General features: G+C 33.9%; 2 protein-coding genes across 2 annotated transcripts in view; both read left to right on the top strand.

Moving 5' to 3' along the window:
* LOC126820300 (TPR repeat-containing protein DDB_G0287407) overlaps positions 1–8,040 on the top strand; it is a 41,081-nt gene extending 33,041 nt beyond the window's left edge. The window contains exons 22-25 of the mRNA XM_056101288.1: positions 397–541; positions 1,438–1,552; positions 2,522–2,765; positions 3,596–8,040. Coding sequence (XP_055957263.1) covers positions 397–541; positions 1,438–1,552; positions 2,522–2,765; positions 3,596–3,809 — 718 coding nt within the window. The 3' untranslated portion in view covers positions 3,810–8,040. The remainder of the gene's footprint in view (positions 1–396; positions 542–1,437; positions 1,553–2,521; positions 2,766–3,595) is intronic.
* A 525-nt stretch (positions 8,041–8,565) lies between these two features.
* On the top strand, positions 8,566–19,416 carry LOC126820321 (UBX domain-containing protein 1). The gene is made up of 11 exons (XM_050548188.2): positions 8,566–8,746; positions 9,975–10,028; positions 11,674–11,753; positions 12,115–12,187; positions 13,562–13,693; positions 13,964–14,083; positions 14,783–14,854; positions 15,978–16,029; positions 16,388–16,498; positions 17,609–17,789; positions 18,669–19,416. The coding sequence occupies exons 1-11, from the start codon at positions 8,694–8,696 to the stop codon at positions 18,710–18,712; spliced, it is 972 nt and encodes a 323-aa protein (XP_050404145.1). The 5' UTR covers positions 8,566–8,693; the 3' UTR covers positions 18,713–19,416.
* The last annotated feature ends 884 nt before the right edge of the window (positions 19,417–20,300 follow it).

Here is a 20,300-nt window from a genome sequence, read left to right as displayed (position 1 = left end):
TTTAGACGGCTATTTCATGCGGTAGTGTTTTCATGGGTCTAGCCATGCTGGCCATGAAGAGAAAGAGATGTTAATTTTAAATATTGTAATGTAGACTACTGTGTAACTGTTGTGACATAAAATGTTTAGCAAAAACACTATCGTTGTTCCTGTTACTTATTTGAGTCGGTATGGTGAGAAAACACAATGATGAAGTCCTTATGAAGAAAGATACAACAGTAGCAGTCCAGAGCCAACCAACCCCCCATTAAACGATCAGGCCAAAAACTAAGATGTGTAGTTGGATAGTTAGCTATAGATGCTTTTGTTTTGATCAATCTAACAGGGAAGCCATTCTTATTTAAATTCTTTCGAGAAAGATAGCAACATAAAACTTGTCTTTTTTCTCGTTTTTAGATCCCTGGTGATCAAGGCTAATGCTTTAGGTTGGGATAATCCAGTAATATCAGTTACATACATGAATTTAGGAACGTTGGAGATGTTCAGGAAGAATTATCTGAAATCACTGGAATATAATGAGAAATGTATTGAAGTATTAGTGGTAAGTAGGTTTAAATGAATAATGAGTAAGTTTCTGAGCAATGTTTGTCTAAAAAAATAATAATATGGTTTGATAGACTTTTCTTAGGTGCAACTAACTGCAACTCTCTTTTTTTAGATGCCTTCCCTCTTCAGATCCATTCAGGAGCCACTATGGCCTGGAAGCCATGTGTTTGATCCCTGCATTGGCCGAGAAAGTTCATCAGGATTTTCCGGCGTGGTTTTCGCCCATGTCACTGCTGCAGGACAGAGGGCCTGACAAGGACAGCTGTCTAGTTGTTCGGATGGGATGGAAAACTGAAGTCCTGTGTATACATTGGCATGCACGTAAATGATCCCTGAGCAGTTGGAATTTGATATAAGAGTAGGTCATAGTGCCGTTGCCCGGGCATAAGTTCCCTCATAGCACACTGTATGCGGATATGACGTATGCCCGTCTTCATTAGCCCAGTAGGTACAGAACAGTAGGATGTTTAACCTCATTTCATTTCATTTCATTGCCTTCCCTCTTCAGATCCATTCACTGGATTTGATATTTTGTTGTTTATTTCTTGCTTTGTCCACAGGTTTGTCTTGTCCACAGGTTTGTCTTGTCGCTGTCTTGGCCACAAGTTTTGTCTTGTAGGTTTTGTTTTGCGTGTAGTGCAGTTCTCCTGTACTTACTCTTATTTAAAATCCTTGTATCCGTACTAGAGTGCTTCTACATTTGATATACATAATTGATAAACTGAGTAAATTATTCATTCAAGACGTAAGAGTGGCTATGAAGAACTGGTTATCCTAGGTGTCATTGACTAGTTTAGTTCATATTGAATCCCCTTCAACATTACTAGATATTCCATTTTAAGTAAACAAGCGATAAGCACATTCCTCAACAAAAGTTATTAATTATTTCAGAAAAATGACAGAACTGATGAAGATATGTATTATAGAATGGCCTTAGAAAACGTGGTTCAGTCATATTGTGAGCAAGGAAAATATGCAGAAGCCTTACCTACTTACAGACGCATTTGTAAGTTAATCCTACATGAGATATTTTTAAATCATTCAAGATTCATGTCCATATATTCAAATAAATTAAAGATACATTCTTATGAAAGTATTTTTTTTTTATGAACAATATTTTTATTCAGTAAATCTGAATTTGGATTGGCGAACAGGCTATGCCTATGTGTAACCCCTATATGTATATGGCAATTTTGGTATATGGAAAGTATAGACATCCAATCTTATCATATTTTACGAGGTATTAATCAATGTGGAGTATAAGTTGGATTGTCATATTTTACTGTTTTTCCAACCTCCATCCATAGATAAGTCGAAATGATGCATAAGACAAATGTTTTTCAATTCGGTAGTAATCTTTCATCGATAGATGCTAAAAATTATGAGACGAAGGCCCAACTTCCGCAAAATAAAGTATTGACTTATACCTCGAAGAATACAGTACTAGAAAAAATACTTGATTCCCTGAAAAACACCCAAAACAAGACAAAAATATGAGGTTATCCATGAAAGCAGCCTAGAGTGACATAAGGAGCGCTCGTTATGTGTTGATCTTATGCTAACGGTTGTGAGAAAATTCAGAGAATTAAACATCAAGTAGACCATTTGATTACATGATGGAAAATGAGTTGGCAGAGGATAATCTAGGAATTTACTTAGGCTTTGATAGTTATGGTAAAAGGACAGCGACTATTAACATGCAGGCTAAAATGGTTTCTCCATCAATCTCTTCATTTGATAAACAAAACGGATAAAAATAGATTCTTGCAGCATAGTGTAGCTTACTTGTGATTAAAATCTTCTGAGAGGGATTTAAGACCATCTCAAGCTGTCTGAGCCACAGAAACTAGTTTACGATCCTTAACAGCTATTCTAGCTACTATTGGGAACAGTATCTTGGGGTGGACCAAGTTATTTAGGTTTAACCTTAATTGAAGTGACACATAAAAGATGTATTCTTTATTTTTTTTTCCAGTCAATATTTTAGTGAAATTAAATCAGATGAACAACTGTTTACCTGGAGCTCATAGAAAGATGATTAATCATCTGATAGATATTGGTGAAAAAGAAGAAGCAGCAGAGAAGTTAATACCATTAATACGATGTAGTAAATCTAAAGCATCAGAATATATCACATTTCATAAATTATATAATGATAAACCTGCTGATAAACGACAACAACTACCTGACGGTCTGTCTCTTAATGCTGCTATTAAAAGGTAGGTCTACTGTAAAAGAAGCAAGCAATTCATGTATTAAATGTGATTGCCATTTGTATTAATTTCAACACAAATTCTTGTGATGTCATTCGAGCTGTGGTGGCTCATTGAGTAAGACGCTGGCTCGATGATCAAGAACACTCGGGTTCAATCCTTGTCAGAGGTACTGGAACGAGGTCCTGACAAGGACAGTGTCTAGTTCTTTGAATGGGACGAAAAACTGAGGTCCTGTATACACGTTGGTGTGCACAGAAAAGAACCCTTGACAGTTGGAATTCGAAAAAGAGTAGGCCGTAGCGCAGCTGTCCAGGCAAAATTTCCTCATGCCTCACTGTATGGCATATGCCCATCTTCATTAGCCCAGTCGGTGCAGAAAAGAATGACAAGTGAAAAGACAATCTAAAGGTGATTTGATAATATTGGCAGTCATTGTTTTTTAAGGCGAGTGATCGCTCTCGAGCACCTGCCGCTATCCTAAATGTCAACCGAGGGGAGGTTTTTCTCCCACCCCTTAAAATTGAAAATCGCTCTCCTCTACAAAGTCATCGGGGGCTTATTATCATTTATGAAATCAAGAATGACCCTCTAACATGCAGTTATAGAACTTCAGAACCATTTCCCATACACACAACTAATCACTTTCCTTAATATCAGATCATCACTTGCCTTAAATTTTAAATCACTCTTCTTATCGATACTGGGAGAGCTTTTTTAGAGGAGCGATTTTTTCAATTTGTTGATTAAGGGGAGCCTTTTTCAGCTCTCCTCTAAAATACAAACAACAACGACTGTATTGGATTGTAATTATCATTGTTTTATTTATATTCCAGATTTCCAAATGATATCTCTTTATATAAGCTTGCAATAGAACATGATTATATCCAGACTAAACAGCATGAAAAACTTGTTCAATTTTTAAAAGATTCCTCCCAACAACTTTGGTGGAATGCAGCCATTGCTGTATGTAAGAAAGAGGGTTTGAATGAATTAAGAGATGAAATAGAACAATTAGAAGGTGAACTGATCAATGACAGATTAACGTAATATTGGTTTAATTGTATCTTAACCCCATAGCACTTGATACATGTAAATATTGACTACACCAGTTCCTTGAAAAAAAATTAGAGAAAAATGATATATTTATACCGGTACAGACTGAAGCTGCTGTTCGTTAGATTACTTCAAACCGCACAAGATATGTGACTAGCTCTCCGCATTATAGGACCATTTACTAGTTAGGACGGGCGCCACTGGTTTGGGAACGGTCTAAGGAACCCTAGTTACGCTGGTTTGGGGTGGTGTAAGGAACCCTAGTTACGTGGTTTGGGGTGGTATAAGGAAACCTTGTTAGGCTGGTTTGGGGTGGTCTAAGGTACACTTAGTCTAGTTAGACTGGTTTGGGGTGATCTAAGGAACACTAGTTAGGCTGGTTTGGGGTGGTCTAAGGAACACTGGTTAGGCTGGTTTGGGGTGGTCTTAGTGCTAGAAGGTTAAAGATGCTACGCACGTTTGAATTTGTGTTATAAAATGCAACAAGACGTTTAAAAAAACAAAGATTTATTGCCTTCTATTCGAAAAAATACAGTAAAAGGGATCCAGATAATATGTGAACAGACTTTTAACTCCCAGTAAACACCTATGATAGAAGTTTCCTTTTAACTTGTGGGTCTTAACTGGAATAACATGTGATCTTATGTGTGATTCTCTTGCACTCACTATGCTATTTTGATATTCTGAATGAGAATTTAGAACAGGATATTCTTACACAGGTTATTTTAAAACGTTTTAATACACGGTTAGGGTAATAGTGTGAACTTTATTATTTATACTGTTCAAAGCTTATATATCTGTAAACTGTCTCATCCTCAATTATGTTTGGAAAAGAAAGCCCTCAGTCTAAACTTTTTTAATACATGGTTAGGAGAACAAATATATTTATGTAAACTACCTCATCCTCAGTCATGTTAGAAAAAGAATGCCCTCAGTGTAATGGCTTGTGAATTAATTTTAGTCATGATTCTCCAGTATTTTCTTACACATATTAGATCATATATAAAATCTTGTTCTTTTCTTATTCTGACATCTTTTAATATATTTTTCATCTATTTTTTATGTATTTTTCCTTATATAATGTATGATTTACATGCTGCCCAAAAAGGGTGTTGTTTGTAATAAAATCTATCTATCTATTATCTATCTATCTATCTATCTATCAAATATATCAAAAGTGACAGGTCTGGCATTGTCTGTTTTATTTAAAATAGAAGCATAGAATGATACTCATTTTATAACATATACATTTATTTGAATGTTACAGTTTTAACTTGTGATATTGTGTAGATACATATGTAATGCAATAATTAAGATGATTTTAAAGGTGCAGTCCCAGATTTCACAGGGTAACCATTGAATCAAATGGGTTAAAGTATGCTAATCAAACACCAAAAGGTAATAAAAAAACTTGTTTGTGTTTACGGCATTTGAAAGTTTCAGCTTACAAAAATGTTATTTGTTCCTTTATTATGTGACCTGATAAATATGATTATTCAGTGCCTTTCTAAAAGTGTGTCCTGAGGAATAGTGAGTCATTCGGAAGTGAACTGTAGATTTTCTTAACGAGGTTACAGATTTCATTTAAGGTATTCCACTGTTCAGTCATATGAATGACTAGGAAATTGTGATAATGGCTGTGGAGAACATGGAATTTGGGGACTTATTACATCTTTATGGCAATACTATATACAGGAGACACCGGAAAACTACCGGAAAACACCAAGTTATACAGAATACTGGAAAACACCTGAAAAACACTAAATACCGGAAAACACCCTAAATAGGTAACCCCGGCGCCTGGTCCTCTGTGTGCGGGGTGGGGGGGTAGGTTTTCCCGGTGTTTTCCAGATAACCAGGCTCGGGTTACCTATTTAGGGTGTTTTCCAGTATTTAGTGTTTTTCCGGTGCTTTCTGGTATTCAGTATAACATGGTGTTTTCCGGTAGTTTTCCGGTAGTTTTCTGGTGTTTTTCGGTGTTTTCCGGTATATAGTATAGCCCCATCTTTAAAGAAGAATTTCACTACCAGTGCTGAATTGCCTTAAAGAGTCATTATTCAAGAGCTAAATCTGCCTATTGCAGGTCTTTCTTTAAGCCTTAAATGTTGTCTAAATTATTAATTGATGAACTCTTTAAATTAACTCTTTTAACAAAAAAAAACCATCTGTTTTGTATGACAATTTAGCAAATTTTAAATTAAACATACATTATGCAAGAGCTAAATCTGCCAATTGCAGGTCTTTCTTTAGGCCTTAAATGTTATATAAATTATTAATTAGACATTTATTAACATGACAAAACCATAATTAACTCTTGATGCCGTCGGATGGCTACGATTTTATGTAGATTATAACGGTTCAGCCATTTAATAATTTAATTTAAAAATGGAGAAGCGAGGCTAAGACTCGAATAACCAGCACCGTGGTTACAATAATAAACAATCAATGCACACATCTTGTCAAAACTACAAACCTGTTTGATTCATTAAAATATATCTGGGATGGCTCTCTAAAGAATCTTAACAAAGAATTAATTAGATTTATTAACTCCTTTGAATCCTGTTTTGGATTCATAAAATGAAAAATTGTGAGAAATTTGGACATGGCAGCTAAAGTGCCTTAACTGTTATTGTCATTAGATCCGGTACATATCATATATATATATTGGCAGTTTTGTGTCATATGCCATTCTAGCTGCACCCCCCCCCCTCTATTTGGGTCTGCTGGTAATAAGTGTGAGATCTCGTGCAGGTTCACAGGTAATTTTACCTATGACACATTTTTAGTTTTTTATTGTTTTTTTTTATACAATTGGTACTTGTAAATATATGATGTTGCCTTTAGTCAATCTAAATTACGAACAAATTTATTGTATTAATTGGTCCGTCCTAAATAAACTCTTTTCATGACACTTTTCACCCAAATTGTTGAAAGCTAAAAGCAGGAGAGTAACAAAATAACAAGAGTAGTAATGTCTAAAGGCAGGAGAAAATTATAAAATTTCGGAATACTGTTATTCCATCACTGAGACTTCAATATATGTTGTTATTATAGTGATCTACAGTTATTTCTAACTTGATATTATATACAATTAATAACATCTATTTTATTCTTGAAGTATTGATATATATTTGTGATATGTTGTAGATTTGTGTTTTTAGTCAGACTTCCATTTATATTTATTCTGCAAATTTCTGAAACATTCTGTTAGAGTATCTGATAAACTAGACATTAATTTAATATGGATTTTGTTTTAAAAAAATTGTTGTATAATTCCATCCATATCAAGCCATTGACCATATCATGTTTAGTTATTAAAGAATTATATTTTATGTATTTTTATAATTTAACTATTTAATTCTTATAGATTTATTATTTATCTATGTAAACCTATTTTCCCTACCTCTATGTTGTGAAGGGCAATTAGATAATGCTATCCGAAAATTGTATATCAGATTTGGAACTGATCTGTTATTCCATCGCTTAGACATATAATTAGTAGGGTTAGTTTTAACTCTATATTACATAAATTTAATTTTTTATATTTTAAATATTTAATTGTTATAGATCTTTATATTTATATATATCAACCCATATTACCTCTACCTCTATGTTAAAACATGTACTATGCCTTGAGTTATGTTATTTAGGAAACAAAATTATATCCAAAATTTGAAACAGATGTTATTCCTTCGCTGAGACAATATAGACTTCATTAAGTATTGTTTAATGGTCGAGAGCGAGACATTAAGTAATATATTGTAACAACAAGAGGGCCATAGGCCCGAGTGTTTTTACAATATATTACGCACAGTCTTATGCTCAAGAAACGACTTAAAATACACACTCCGCACATGCTTTTACAGTGAAATACGTCACACGAGTCCAATATTTCACTAGTATAAATAATGTACGATTGGCAATAATGGTACTCCAACATCAAAGGGTGATGTCACATCTGTATTTTAAATTAGGTTGTTATTATAACCTATGGTGATCTACTTAATATTATATGAAATTAATAATATTTATTTTCTTGCTGAAATTATTAATACCTGTTTAGACTCAGTTTTCAATAAAATATCTGTAGATTCTCACAAATAAATAGATTGCTACCAAATGCAACAATTAGTACTGCCTTATGCACTTACACTTTTCTTTACTTGTGATATTGTATTGTTTTTATATTGGCATGTTATTATAGATCAATAAATTATTATGTATATCGTTTTGTTTAAAATAAATGTGTTTCTATCCGATTTCTTAACTGTGACAAAACAAATGATACCAGGTCCTTGATGGAAGCTGGAGATTGAGTGGTGAGCGATCTAGTGTGCAGTCATAGAGTCAAGTTTTGATCCCAGAGTGTGCGCATTCCCTGGTTCTCTGGTTGGGTCCCACTGATTAAAGATTGGCCATATATTAGTCCTGAAATAACCGGGTAATATAGCAGTATCCTGCATTATATTGAGTCTGGTTCGACATTTCTTTTAGAAATATAGGACTCTCAAATAGAAATAAGTTACAAGCATGTACAAATTACCAAATTATGCTCAAGGATCATTAATTATTTTTACAATAGCTGTGACTAGCCATAGTGTTTTTCAGTTCGCAATTTTTGGAAAATGGGTATTGGGTATTATTTCGAAATTTTTCTCGAAAGAAATATTCGACATGCAAAGGGTTAATCTTGTTACGGCGCAAAAAGGTTAATTATGTTTGTGAAGAGTTATCCCCCATTTCCCATTTTCCAGCTTGGAAATCAAAAAAGGACTACATGATGTGATTTTTGCTTTTTGGGGTTTATGTTGTTTCAATCCTTATTTGTGTGCAAAAAGTGCTTCAGAACTAACACGATACCTAGCAGTGAACTTCAATATGCCGACTGACGTTGAAGTATTGATGGAAATGGGGTTTCCACAAAACAGAGCGTATGTTCTTTTGTTTTTGTTTTATTTCTTGTCTGGGCTGGCGATACTCATCATACTGTAGACACTGTAGTGTACTCAGTAATCTACTGGTTGATGATAAATCATTACGGTACGAAATTATCGACATTGATGTGTCTGATCGGAGATGTCTATAGAGCACCATGACATGACAACAATAAAATAAAACAAAAACAGATGATGCGGGTGTTTATGCCCAAATCAATTCTAGATTGTTTCAAAATATGTAGGCCTACATGTACATACTATATAGGCTACTTGAAGTTGAACATTCTCTTCTATACATAAGAAGTCGTCGTAGGTCATAATATTTATAATAGATTGGTAGAAACACAGTACAAAGGTTTACTTGTTTTTAAAGCTGAGCAATAATGTACCGGCAAATGAAAACTAGTCAACGCTGTCAATATTTCGACAGCCAAAGACTTGTCTTTTATTGTTATTAGTGAAGCATGTGACACTGGGCTCAAAGACAAAAGCCAAGAATGTAGCCAATTTACACAAAAGAAATTAGTTGAGATCAACCATAGCCTATGACTACTTTTCACTAGCTGTCACATTACATCTGAGCGTAACATCTTCCCCAATAAAATTTACTTGGTGTTTAATCTAGTCTCTACAGTCCGCCAAATGGAATCGTACAGAATGAAGGTTAAACCTGGCAATGGAGTAGGCTGTTGTTGTTCTAAGTGTTTAATGTCCGCTTCCACCGAAGGTGATATCTCAGACCAGTCTTATTATCTTAGCGCACGCGCAGGTGTCTTTCCTGTGGCAGGAAACCAGAGTAAACCCACGAGGTTGAGAAGGGGCCCCTATCTCCATGTCACATACGCTCACACCAGGGATCGAAACCACAGCCACAAGCCAGAGGTGACCAGTCAGCTAGAGGTCGAAGCGCGGCACTCTAGATTACTAGGCCATCCCAACCCCTCAATGGAGTAGGCCTATATATACAGACTGGAATAGTTAATCTCTGAAGCTGTGGAATTGAACAAGTGTAGGCCTACATGTATACATGTACATGTATTTCTTAATTTTTAGCTTTAATCTTGCATGCCAGAAATACCAAGTCAAACTGAAGTACTGTTTGTTTATTCAAGGCCTCTTGCCTTTTAAGAATGAGCAACCTTGCCAGTATGATTGTTCAAGTGATATTAATTTAAAATTTGCTAAATTGTCATACAAAACAGATGATTTTTTTGTCTTTTAGTGAAAAAGCCATGGCTAAAACTGGTTATAAAAGTGTTCAACTGGCTATGGATTGGTTTGTAGAATTTTGACTATCTCATTACTTGTAGTATAAATTTATTTTCTTCAGTAATCAGGTACTAATTTTAATGTAATTTGAATTCCTGGTAAAATAAAGATTTGAAATAGAACAAACATACTCATTGAATATTATCATTAATAAGCCTAATACTGGAGTCACCGATATCTGTTCAAAATGACTCGGTAAATAACTCTAAAATATCATTTGAGTTGTGAACAATTTAATCATTATTTTACTTGACACTCAGTACGATTATTTTAGTTGCCGTGTGTGTGACTATTTAGACATGATACAAGACTGATAGAGGCCGTGAAAGGAAATAATAAATGGTTCAAAATCCTTACCGGTCTAATTTATTTTTTTAATCCTTATTCACACATTGTTTGAGAGTTTGCATCTCTCAATACGTGTTTTTAAGAATACCTTTTCTGTGCATGTGCGTACAAACATAAACGTACAACAGTCCACCCGGTAAAACTGAAAGAGGCCGTGAAAGGAAATAATAAATGGTTCAAAATCCTTACCAGTCTAATTTATTTTTTTAATCCTTATTCACACATTGTTTGAGAGTTTGCATCTCTCAATACGTGTTTTTAAGAATACCTTTTCTGTGCATGTGCGAACAAACATAAACGTACAACAGTCCACCCGGTAAAACATGTGACTGGAATATGGAATAAACGCATTGCATGATGATCAAAATGATAGAATTAGAGAACGCAGGAGTACATGTGTGTTGTAAAGTCCTTTCTTTAATCCCATTTCATTGCTTGCTGATATCATACGTCGTCATGCAGTGGATTTATTCTAGAATAATTGTATCTGTATTGGTCGATATTTTTCGCTTTCAATATCTGATATCGGCAAAACGATAGTAGCCATATCGGACCATCACTATAATAAGCATTTTAATTTTATGAAACTTTTATGTGTGTAGTAATTACATGTTCCAGTTATTTGCGACATTTTCTGTTCAGTTCTACTTCTAAATATACTCTTCAAAAAAAGTAGGGGATATTCAGAAACAATACAAAACTGCGGAAATGCACTGCTGTTTTTATTAGAGGTAACCAGTGTATGTTAATAACAGGCCAATTGCCTACACATGAACATAAACAGTTCATATGGGCGGCTTATCTGACAGCCCCATTTCACTCGCAAAGAGATACACTGTCAAAAGTGAAAATGGACGTTTTTGATTTTTGTCTTAATAATGAGTAATTGTTCCACCAATCCTGAGACATTCAGCAATTCGTCAAGGCATGCTCTTAATCAACCGTCCATGACTATTTATCATATCACAACCTGCATAGGTATTTGCATTTCAATATCCCCTACTTTTTTGAAGAGTATATAATAATTTTGGGTTTTAATAAACTTGGTTCCTTACATAGATTTCTTTGTTGTGATTTATATATTAAATCAAAGAGAAATTGGATTGAATTAGATTTGAAATCCTTTTTAAAACTGAAATATCAATGTAAATTGAAAAACACATCACATGTGGTCAATGTCATAATTGTTATCCCTGCATGTACAAAAGAACATAGTAATTTAATAGATTATTAATCTGGAATGAAATAACTTATTTTATTAGTCAAATTCGATTCTATTTTAATATTTGTTTGTTTATCAATAGGTTATTTGCTCATAGTGATGATCCGGATATAGATGAACCTATGGCGCCATCTAAAGGACATACGCTAGGAGAAACTGCTGGTAAATTTTCATAATAATCATAAATTGAACCCTGTGAAGTATTGATATCACAGTTTGACTCGGTGCACTGGACCAATTTTGTTCTATTTGGTTTCCTGTTTTCATATGGAAAAACTGAGAATTCATTGATCATGTTGCTTCACACTTTTTATTGAATTTATGAGACATTCATCCATACAGGTTTTCTATGACCAACTGTGCAGCCTGATTGTCATTTGTATGATCCCTGTTTCTTAGGTTATCTCCATTTTTAATGGAATTGCATATCTTTGATTCAAGTACCGGGTAAGTCCTAAATTAGAGCAAAAATTTCTGTGATAATTATTCATCAATCTTATTTTTATGGTGTATATTTTTCCAGGGGGAGATAATCCATCATCAGAAGAAAAGTCAGAAGATGCACCAGCTGAAGCTAAATCTCTTAAATGTGATGAGTAAGCCAATTTTTGTTTTCTTCTATTTACAAGTTTTAAGTATTTGTCTTCTGTTTGCAAAATGGACTTTATAGTAAGGTCAATTATCAAAATGATTTGAGGCGATACTTCTTGGATATTGTCTACTAGTTGAAGGCCCAATTATAACAGGTTCAAACATGTTCAAAAAGAGTGACTTGCCCTTTTTATTGTATAAGCTGTTCAGTTTCGTAAATAAACTTACTGTAAATTCATAAAATTCGACTTCCAGTTCTCTCATTACAATTATTAGCTATTATTATGTGTAGTGTTTGTAAGGCATTTAGTGATAGGGCGAGAGAGAGAGGAATGGGGTTTTATGTCCACTTGACAAAAACTAGGAAATTTTGATACTAACATATGGCTCTATTTAGTAGTCAGAGAAAACCGGAAGACCCAGGATAAACCCACAAGGTTGGACAGTTTAGTGATAGGAAAAATATTGAAATAACACAAACATGACTTTATGGATAAGAATCACAAGCAACTTTTAATAGCATGATATTATCTTTTACATTGTACTTGATAATAACTAGAGAAGACTTGTTGAAACATTGTACTATTAAACATACATTATGCAAGAGTTAAATCTGCCAATTGTAGATCTTTCTTTAGGCCTGAAATGTTATCTAAATCGTTAATTAAGCATTAACTTATCCAGACCATAATCAACTCTCGATGTCATTGCTAGCCTGCGATATTTATTGGATTAGAAACCTATCTTCTGCTCAATACTCATTGATGATTAAATCAAAAAATGGATAATTGAGACTATGTTTTTTAACATACAACTTAGTAATGATGATCGAGGGTAGGCCCAAAATTCAAATCGCTAAATTCTCGGTTCAGAGTGGATCAATTTGACTGAAATTCTCAGCAAATTCCCTCTAGTTTTTAACTATTATAATGAGAACTGCCAGCTCTTTATCTAATCTCCCATAATGTATGGGGGGTTGGATGGCTTAGTGGTTAGCATGTGCGCGCTCTACCATTAAGTCTGTCATTGAGTCAACTGGCGTGGTTTCGAATCCCCGGTTGTACGTGACAAGGAGTAGGGTTTGCATGTCCAACCTCGTGGGTTTTCTCTGGGTCCTCCGGTTTCCTCCCACTGCTAAAGACCCCTAAGCGCAAGCGAATTGTGGAAATAAAATTGAACCATATGTTAGTCCCGAAATGACCTAGTTTGTGTCGAGTGGACGTTAAACCCCATTTCTCTCTCTCTCCATAATGTATCTTTAAAGTTGCTAGTGATTGTTATCCATGTAGTGTAGTTGGGTTATTTCAATATTATTATGTATATTTTTTATCAATGATCCCGTATATTACAATGTCTGATATAGTTTATTGTATTAATAGGTGTGGTAAGTTGATGAAAAGTGAATTAGATGTACAAGCTCATGCTGCCAGAACTCAACATTCAAGTTTCTCCGAATCAACAGAAGAAATCAAACCTTTAACAGAAGAAGAGAAAAAAATCCAATTAGACAAGTATGAGATTTGTTTTGTTCAGATAATTTTCATTTGTAAAATTTTCTCAAATAAATCAAAAATGGTATTCTAGAATTCTTAATTGAGACATAGAAAATTTTCTAGTCATTCTAATGGGACACATTGGCATACATGTACAGAAAAGTAAATTGTAAACTTCTATTAGAAGAGCTGCTATATGCACATTATTTCAGTTTATTAACAACATTTGCATTATTACATTTATTACATCATTCAGTGACTTTGTTAAATATAAAAAATATTACACAGGTTACAGGAAAGATTAAAACAGAAACGATTGGAAAAACAAGAAGAAGAAAAAAAAGAAAAAATAGCCAGAGAAAAAGCCAGACGTACAACCGGTAAAGATATGACACTCATCAAACAAAAGTAAGATACTCTATTATTTTTATGCGTCAGTTGTAATCTCATGTAGAATGTACCAGGTGCAAATCCCAATGTAGGCCAAGAAGATCCATCAGGATTTTTTTTAACTCTGCCTTCACTAGAGAAGAATGGTGTATATTTGTACATGTATCTAGTCATAGTGAAGGGACAAAAAAAGAAGTCTACCCCTGTACACTTTCTTGTGCAAGTAAAAAAAAAACCTAGACATTTGGAAATGAAAGAGTGACCAAAGTATTGTGTTGACCAGATATTAATACACCCTTCTGTTGTTGTTATTTTTATGGCTGTAAAACTTTTATTGTGCAGCCTTAAAGATGCAGTATGTTCGATTTAGATAAAGAGCATGCTGTTCTTGCTATAATAATAGTTCAAAAATAGACAATGAGAAATGAATATATTGAAAATCTCATTCAAATTGCTTTATTCTAAGTGAAGTTATCACTGTTTGGTGTTTTGACAAGATGTGGCATAGATTGTTTATTATTGTAGTAATTGTCTCGATTCACCATGTTTGAATTAAATCTCTGCCATCCGATGGTCTCGAGAGTTGATTCTAGGCTTGTCATGTGAATGAATAAATGTCTAGATAATAGTTCACATAACATTTGTAGGCAAAATAAAGACCTGCAATGGGTAAATGTAGCTCTTACATAATGCCTTTTTATTTTTAATGGTTTGTAGATTAGAAGAGGAAGAAATAAAGAAATTGGCTGAACAGCGAAGAAGAGAAAAAATGGAAGAAAAATTGGCAAGGTATATAGGAGATTATTAAACAAAGGCAGTAATTTAAGTTATGTTTCAATCAGGGCTATTGCTTCAAAACTTTGTCAGTCTATTAACATTTGATGTATATGCCATTCCCACCCAAAATGAGATAACTGCATTGTGAAATATCTTGGGTGATATCAATTTTTGTCCATAATGCAGTAAAACCATTAAAATTTATTGTGGGATATATGTCACATTATTAAGTACCTTTTTTGACCAAATTGGGTTTATCACATTTTGTTTTTAATGATACATTCCCACGAAAATATTTATTGGGTGGTTGTTTCCAATAAAAGTATGGCAAATTTGGTATATATGGAAAGTATAGACACCCAGTCTTACAAAAATGTCAAGGCATCACTAACTGTCAGTCCAACAGCTTATTGTCTTCCAGCTTGACTTAGGGAGCGGTTGTTATTTCTTGATAGATTATGTTTAGGGAACATTGAGAAGTTTAAAGTACAACAGACTCTGCAATTAAACGCAAGTTGGCAACAGATAATCCAAGAATGTACTTAGGCTTCAATATGTATGGTAACTTGACATAAATTATGACAAATACATTCACAGAATGGGCCCTCCCTCAATCAAGTTACGGGACAAACATGGCTTATTAAAATAGATTTTTTATATCTCAGGGTATTTCCTTGAGAATACAATGTTTTGAGAGGGGTTTGAAGCAAATTTTCGATAGTTTGTACATGGGAAGGCATCTTTAGCATTCCATATTAGTAATAACCTTATTAGACTTGCATAGAAAACTCGAGCACTGCCCTACTTGGGAGTGAACACTAGCATGCATTAAATTCCTTAAAAACACCTTAAAAACATGTAGAGTTCGTAATTGGAGCACATTTGTATCTCAAGGAAGGATTGGCAGATTTTTCATAAATTTGGCATAAAAACTGATTTCAAACAAAAAATTAATTTATAGCAACCAGCTTCTGGCTGGTCAATCTTTGTGTGTATACCTCAATGTGTGTTTAGGAGAGAATGATCTTAATATTAGTATTACTACATAATAGTAATGGATTTTATTTATAAGGGTTGGATACATTCTGCTAATACCCCTTTGTGTCAATATATTTAAGTATATATATTATTTTAGACAACGTGTAAAAGATGAAATAGAAAAAGATAAAAGAGAAAGAGCTGCTAGGGTAAGTAACTTTAGCAATTCTTTTATATAAAGCAAACTTATCATCTTGCTAATATCATCTCTTAATTCTTTGAAAATAATGAAATATTTTTTATCTTTCGCTGATCTTTGTAGGGAGGGATATTGAACTGGGCCTTGTCCTTCCTTCACAGTCTTGTTTCCAGAGCATATCGCATAAACCATTCAAGATATATCTATGAAACTCAATACTAATTAGAAATTAGTTGTGTTTCCATGGTTTGGGATATTGATGAAATGAAATGGGGTTTAACATCCTACTGTTCTGCACAGACTGGGCTGCTTGTCCAAATTGTTTTAGTCAAGATGAAACTTAAGATTGTGTGTATAAATTGTTTCAGGCAGCCAAATCAAGTTCTACGACAAGTTCAACATCTCCCGTGGTTGCCACGGTATCTTCAACACCACCAGTAACATCAGCACCTAAAGAATATACTGATTGTAGATTACAAGTAGGTTCTCTAGAGATGGGGGTTGGATGATAGAATTGTCTAACATGTGCGCTTTAAATAAAAAGGTCTGTCATTGAGTGGCTTGGTTTTGAGCCCACACTTGTATGTGACAAGGAGCAGGGTAGCCTGTCCAACCTCGTGGGTGTTCTCAATGTCCTCCGGTTTCCTCCCACAGCTATAGACCATTACATGCAAGCAAATTATTGGAATAAAATAGAACCATATGTTAATCTTGAAATGACCTAGTTTGTTTCAAGTGGACTTTAAATCACATTTCTAAGTCAATTTTGTGTTCAACAGGAAATCAAGGAGTTGGTCCAGAATATTATCACAAGTGATTGTAAAATGAAAAATCTTTCAATATAACATAAACTTGAGGCTAAGTATTATGCCTATACTAGGAGAAATCAGGGCATTTAAATTTCTCTTCCATGTATACAGCTTTTAAGCGACATTTCATTCAAACTGACCAAAATATTACTTGATTACTGATCAAATGTTGGCTAAATATGAGTTTTATTTATTATATTAGTATTTGTGGACGAACCATTTTTTCCATTTGGGAAATCATTTACTAATGGGTTTTTTTCATACTAATTTCAATTGTAATAATGAAATGTTGCCAATCTGTTACATGTTTCCTGCAGTCATCAATATCTTCCAAGTAAAATATTATTTGGAGGTATTTATATCATTAAACATGCATTATGCAAGAGCTAAATCTGCCTATTGCAGGTCTTTCTTTAGGCCTGAAATGTTTTCTTAAGTATTAATTAGACATTAATTAACTGATCCAGGCCTTAATTAACTCTCGATGGCATCAGATTTCTCCGATATTAAATAGATTAAAATTGTTAAGCGATACTTTGATTTAATCAAATATGGAGGACCGAGACTTACCTTCGATCAACCAGTACGGTGGTTGAAATTATTGCACACGTCTGTCAAACCTTCAAAGGCTAATATCTTCACTTGCAATAGAGTAATTTGAATGAAATTTTCAAATTATTCATTTTACATCATCTACTTTCGAACTATTATAGCAAGAATGGCTAGTTCTTTATCTAAATCTTACATAATGTATCTTTAACACTTAATTTTTCGTTTTAGATAAGATTAACCAATGGTCAGGCATTAACACAGACATTTAAAGCTAAAGAATCGTTAGCTGCCGTTAGATTATATGTCGAGATGAATCGAACAGATGGCGCTGGTCCTTTTACATTAATGACATCATTTCCTAGAAAACTTTTTACATCTGAAGATATGGAAAAACCCTTAGAGCTGTTAGGTAGGTGTCATATTTAATACTAGTGATTACTGTTTGATCTGTGCCAGTAAATGAAATGAAATGAAATGGGTTTTAACGCCATACAGTGTGCTATGAGGGAAATTTTGCCCGGGCAGCGGCACTATCGCCTACTCTTATATCGAATTCCAACTGCCAAGGGATCTTTTACATGCATTCCAATGTATACATGGGACCTCGGTTTTTCGTCTCATCCAAAGGACTAGACAGCTGTCCTTGTCAGGCCCTCTGTCCTGCATCACTGACAAGGGGGAACCACGCCGGAAAATCTGGATGAACTTTCTCTGCCAATGCAGGGATCGAACACCCAACCTCCAGGCTAGCGAGCCAGCGTCTTACCCACTTAGCCACGTGATCCCCTGTGTGCCAGTAATGCATTTCAATGTAAATAACTTCCCAATGGTCAGCAGTATTATTCAGCTAAGTGTCATGAACATATTGGGAAAATCTCCTTTCCTGACTTGCAGACTTAACCTATCGAGGACAAAAATCACTGTATGTTGGTACAATATAAGAGATGTTGCTCCACTTAGCTTGTAATAGCATATTTTGTAATATTGACATGATTTGTGGGTGTGATGAATAAGGATCAACTGAAATTAATCAGTTTAAATCTCACAAACAATGAGTGAACAAGAGGAGTTGGGACCATAGGGCATTCTACTCTGAGTATATAACTTACCATGAACTGCAAGAATGTGACACAACAGAATTCCACTGAATTAGATTACACTTGTCAATTCAAACAGTCAATGGTACTGAAGATCAAATTATCTCCCTTGATTCAATACATTTTGTGATTATTTTGTCCATAAGCCATGCAAAGGTTATACTTTCAAAATTCGATTCTTTTTCTTTCAGGCCTTGTACCATCAGCAGTTTTAATAGTTACCAAGTCTCAATAATGATGGCTTTTATTAATATGTTTATACAATATTTAAAATATAATTGTTACAAATGAGCTTTTATCTTCCTATAATATTCACACTGATTAAAATACAGATCGTAAGTTCAACCCGGTTAATGAAGTGCAGTGTGCTATGAGGAAAATTTTGCCTGGATGGCAATTGAATTTCAGCTGTCAATATGTGCATAGGACCTTGGTTTTCCATTTGCTAGTCTTGACAGACTGGTAGTAAAATTAACCAACTAGTAGAGAACTTGTCTATCAGTCCGTTTACATATTATAAAGTAAGAATTTCAAAGAGTTTTAACCTTAAAATTAAATAAGATTTATAGTGTTCTACTGTTCATGTGTAAAAATGTTTCAAAATATTTGTAAAAAATTGAAATAATGCTAAAAATTGATATATTCTCTGGAAAAAATATCTTGTTGATCAGTAGTAAACAAAATTCATCAAAAATTGACCATCTGGCAAAATGGCAAAGGGAAATTCCTGGTTTAAACTATTTATATGTAACTTTTGGTTTCTTTTCTCTGCTGCACTATAATTCAATGCACATCTTGTCTAAAGCTGGACTAAACAGACCATTTCATTGGCTAATCTCAAAAATCAAAATGGATTGCAGGGTGTTTAAAAATCCCCCCTGAATGATAGAAAACAAAATGAAATAAAAGTTAAAGATGGGATTTAACGTCCACTCCACACACAAATCTTATTTTGGGACTGACATATTGTTCAATTTTATTTCAATAATTCTCTTGCGCATCTTTTAGCAGAGGGAGGACACTGAACCAAGTGAAATATGATCTGTTTTTTTAACCAGATGGTATAAAATTAAAAATTTATGAACTGAGCAACTGTCACATGCCTTTAATGTAATTAGTTATTTTATTTGTCCTTTATGAATAGTTTATTCTAATTAGTTATTTTTTAATTGTAATTTATGAATAGTTTATTCTATGTAACCAATATTGCATTAATGACTGTTAAATTGATATTTTGTTAAGAATGCTGATCTTTGACACAGTTCAATAAATAATATTGATCATCAAAACAAATGATTTATAAATAAATATGTATTTTGTTATATATTATAATTTTGTCGTGTTTTTTTTTATTCAAGAAGCTGTCTCAGATTCTGTCTCAGATATCTTTTAGTGAATTACAGTGGTTAATTTTGGGTTAAATCTTGAGAGAAAAGCAGAGAAATGGTGTTTACTGTTCACTCAACACAAACTATGTCATTTCATGACGCACGTGGTTCAATTTTATTTCAATAATTTGTTTGCACGTAGATGGGTTTTACATAAGCTAAGTCTGTTCCCTGTTCCCTAATTCCACTCAGATATCCTGAATAAAATTAATGTTTAAAAAAAACCGATTGCACGTAGGGGTATATAGCAGTGAGAGGAAACCGGGGGATATGGAGAAAACCCACAAGGTTAGACAGACGACCCTACTCCATGTACAAGATTCTTATTGAAATGTATATTTTGGCAATATACATGTACATAAATGAATTATTTTCTAATCGGTACAACTTCTGGGAAAGATTTCACATGGAATCTGAGGTCCCATATTTAGTAAT

This window comes from Patella vulgata, chromosome 5 (assembly GCF_932274485.2).
Source record: "Patella vulgata chromosome 5, xgPatVulg1.2, whole genome shotgun sequence".
Taxonomy (NCBI): Eukaryota; Metazoa; Mollusca; class Gastropoda; family Patellidae; genus Patella; species Patella vulgata.
This window is presented reverse-complemented; position numbering and strand designations above follow the sequence as displayed.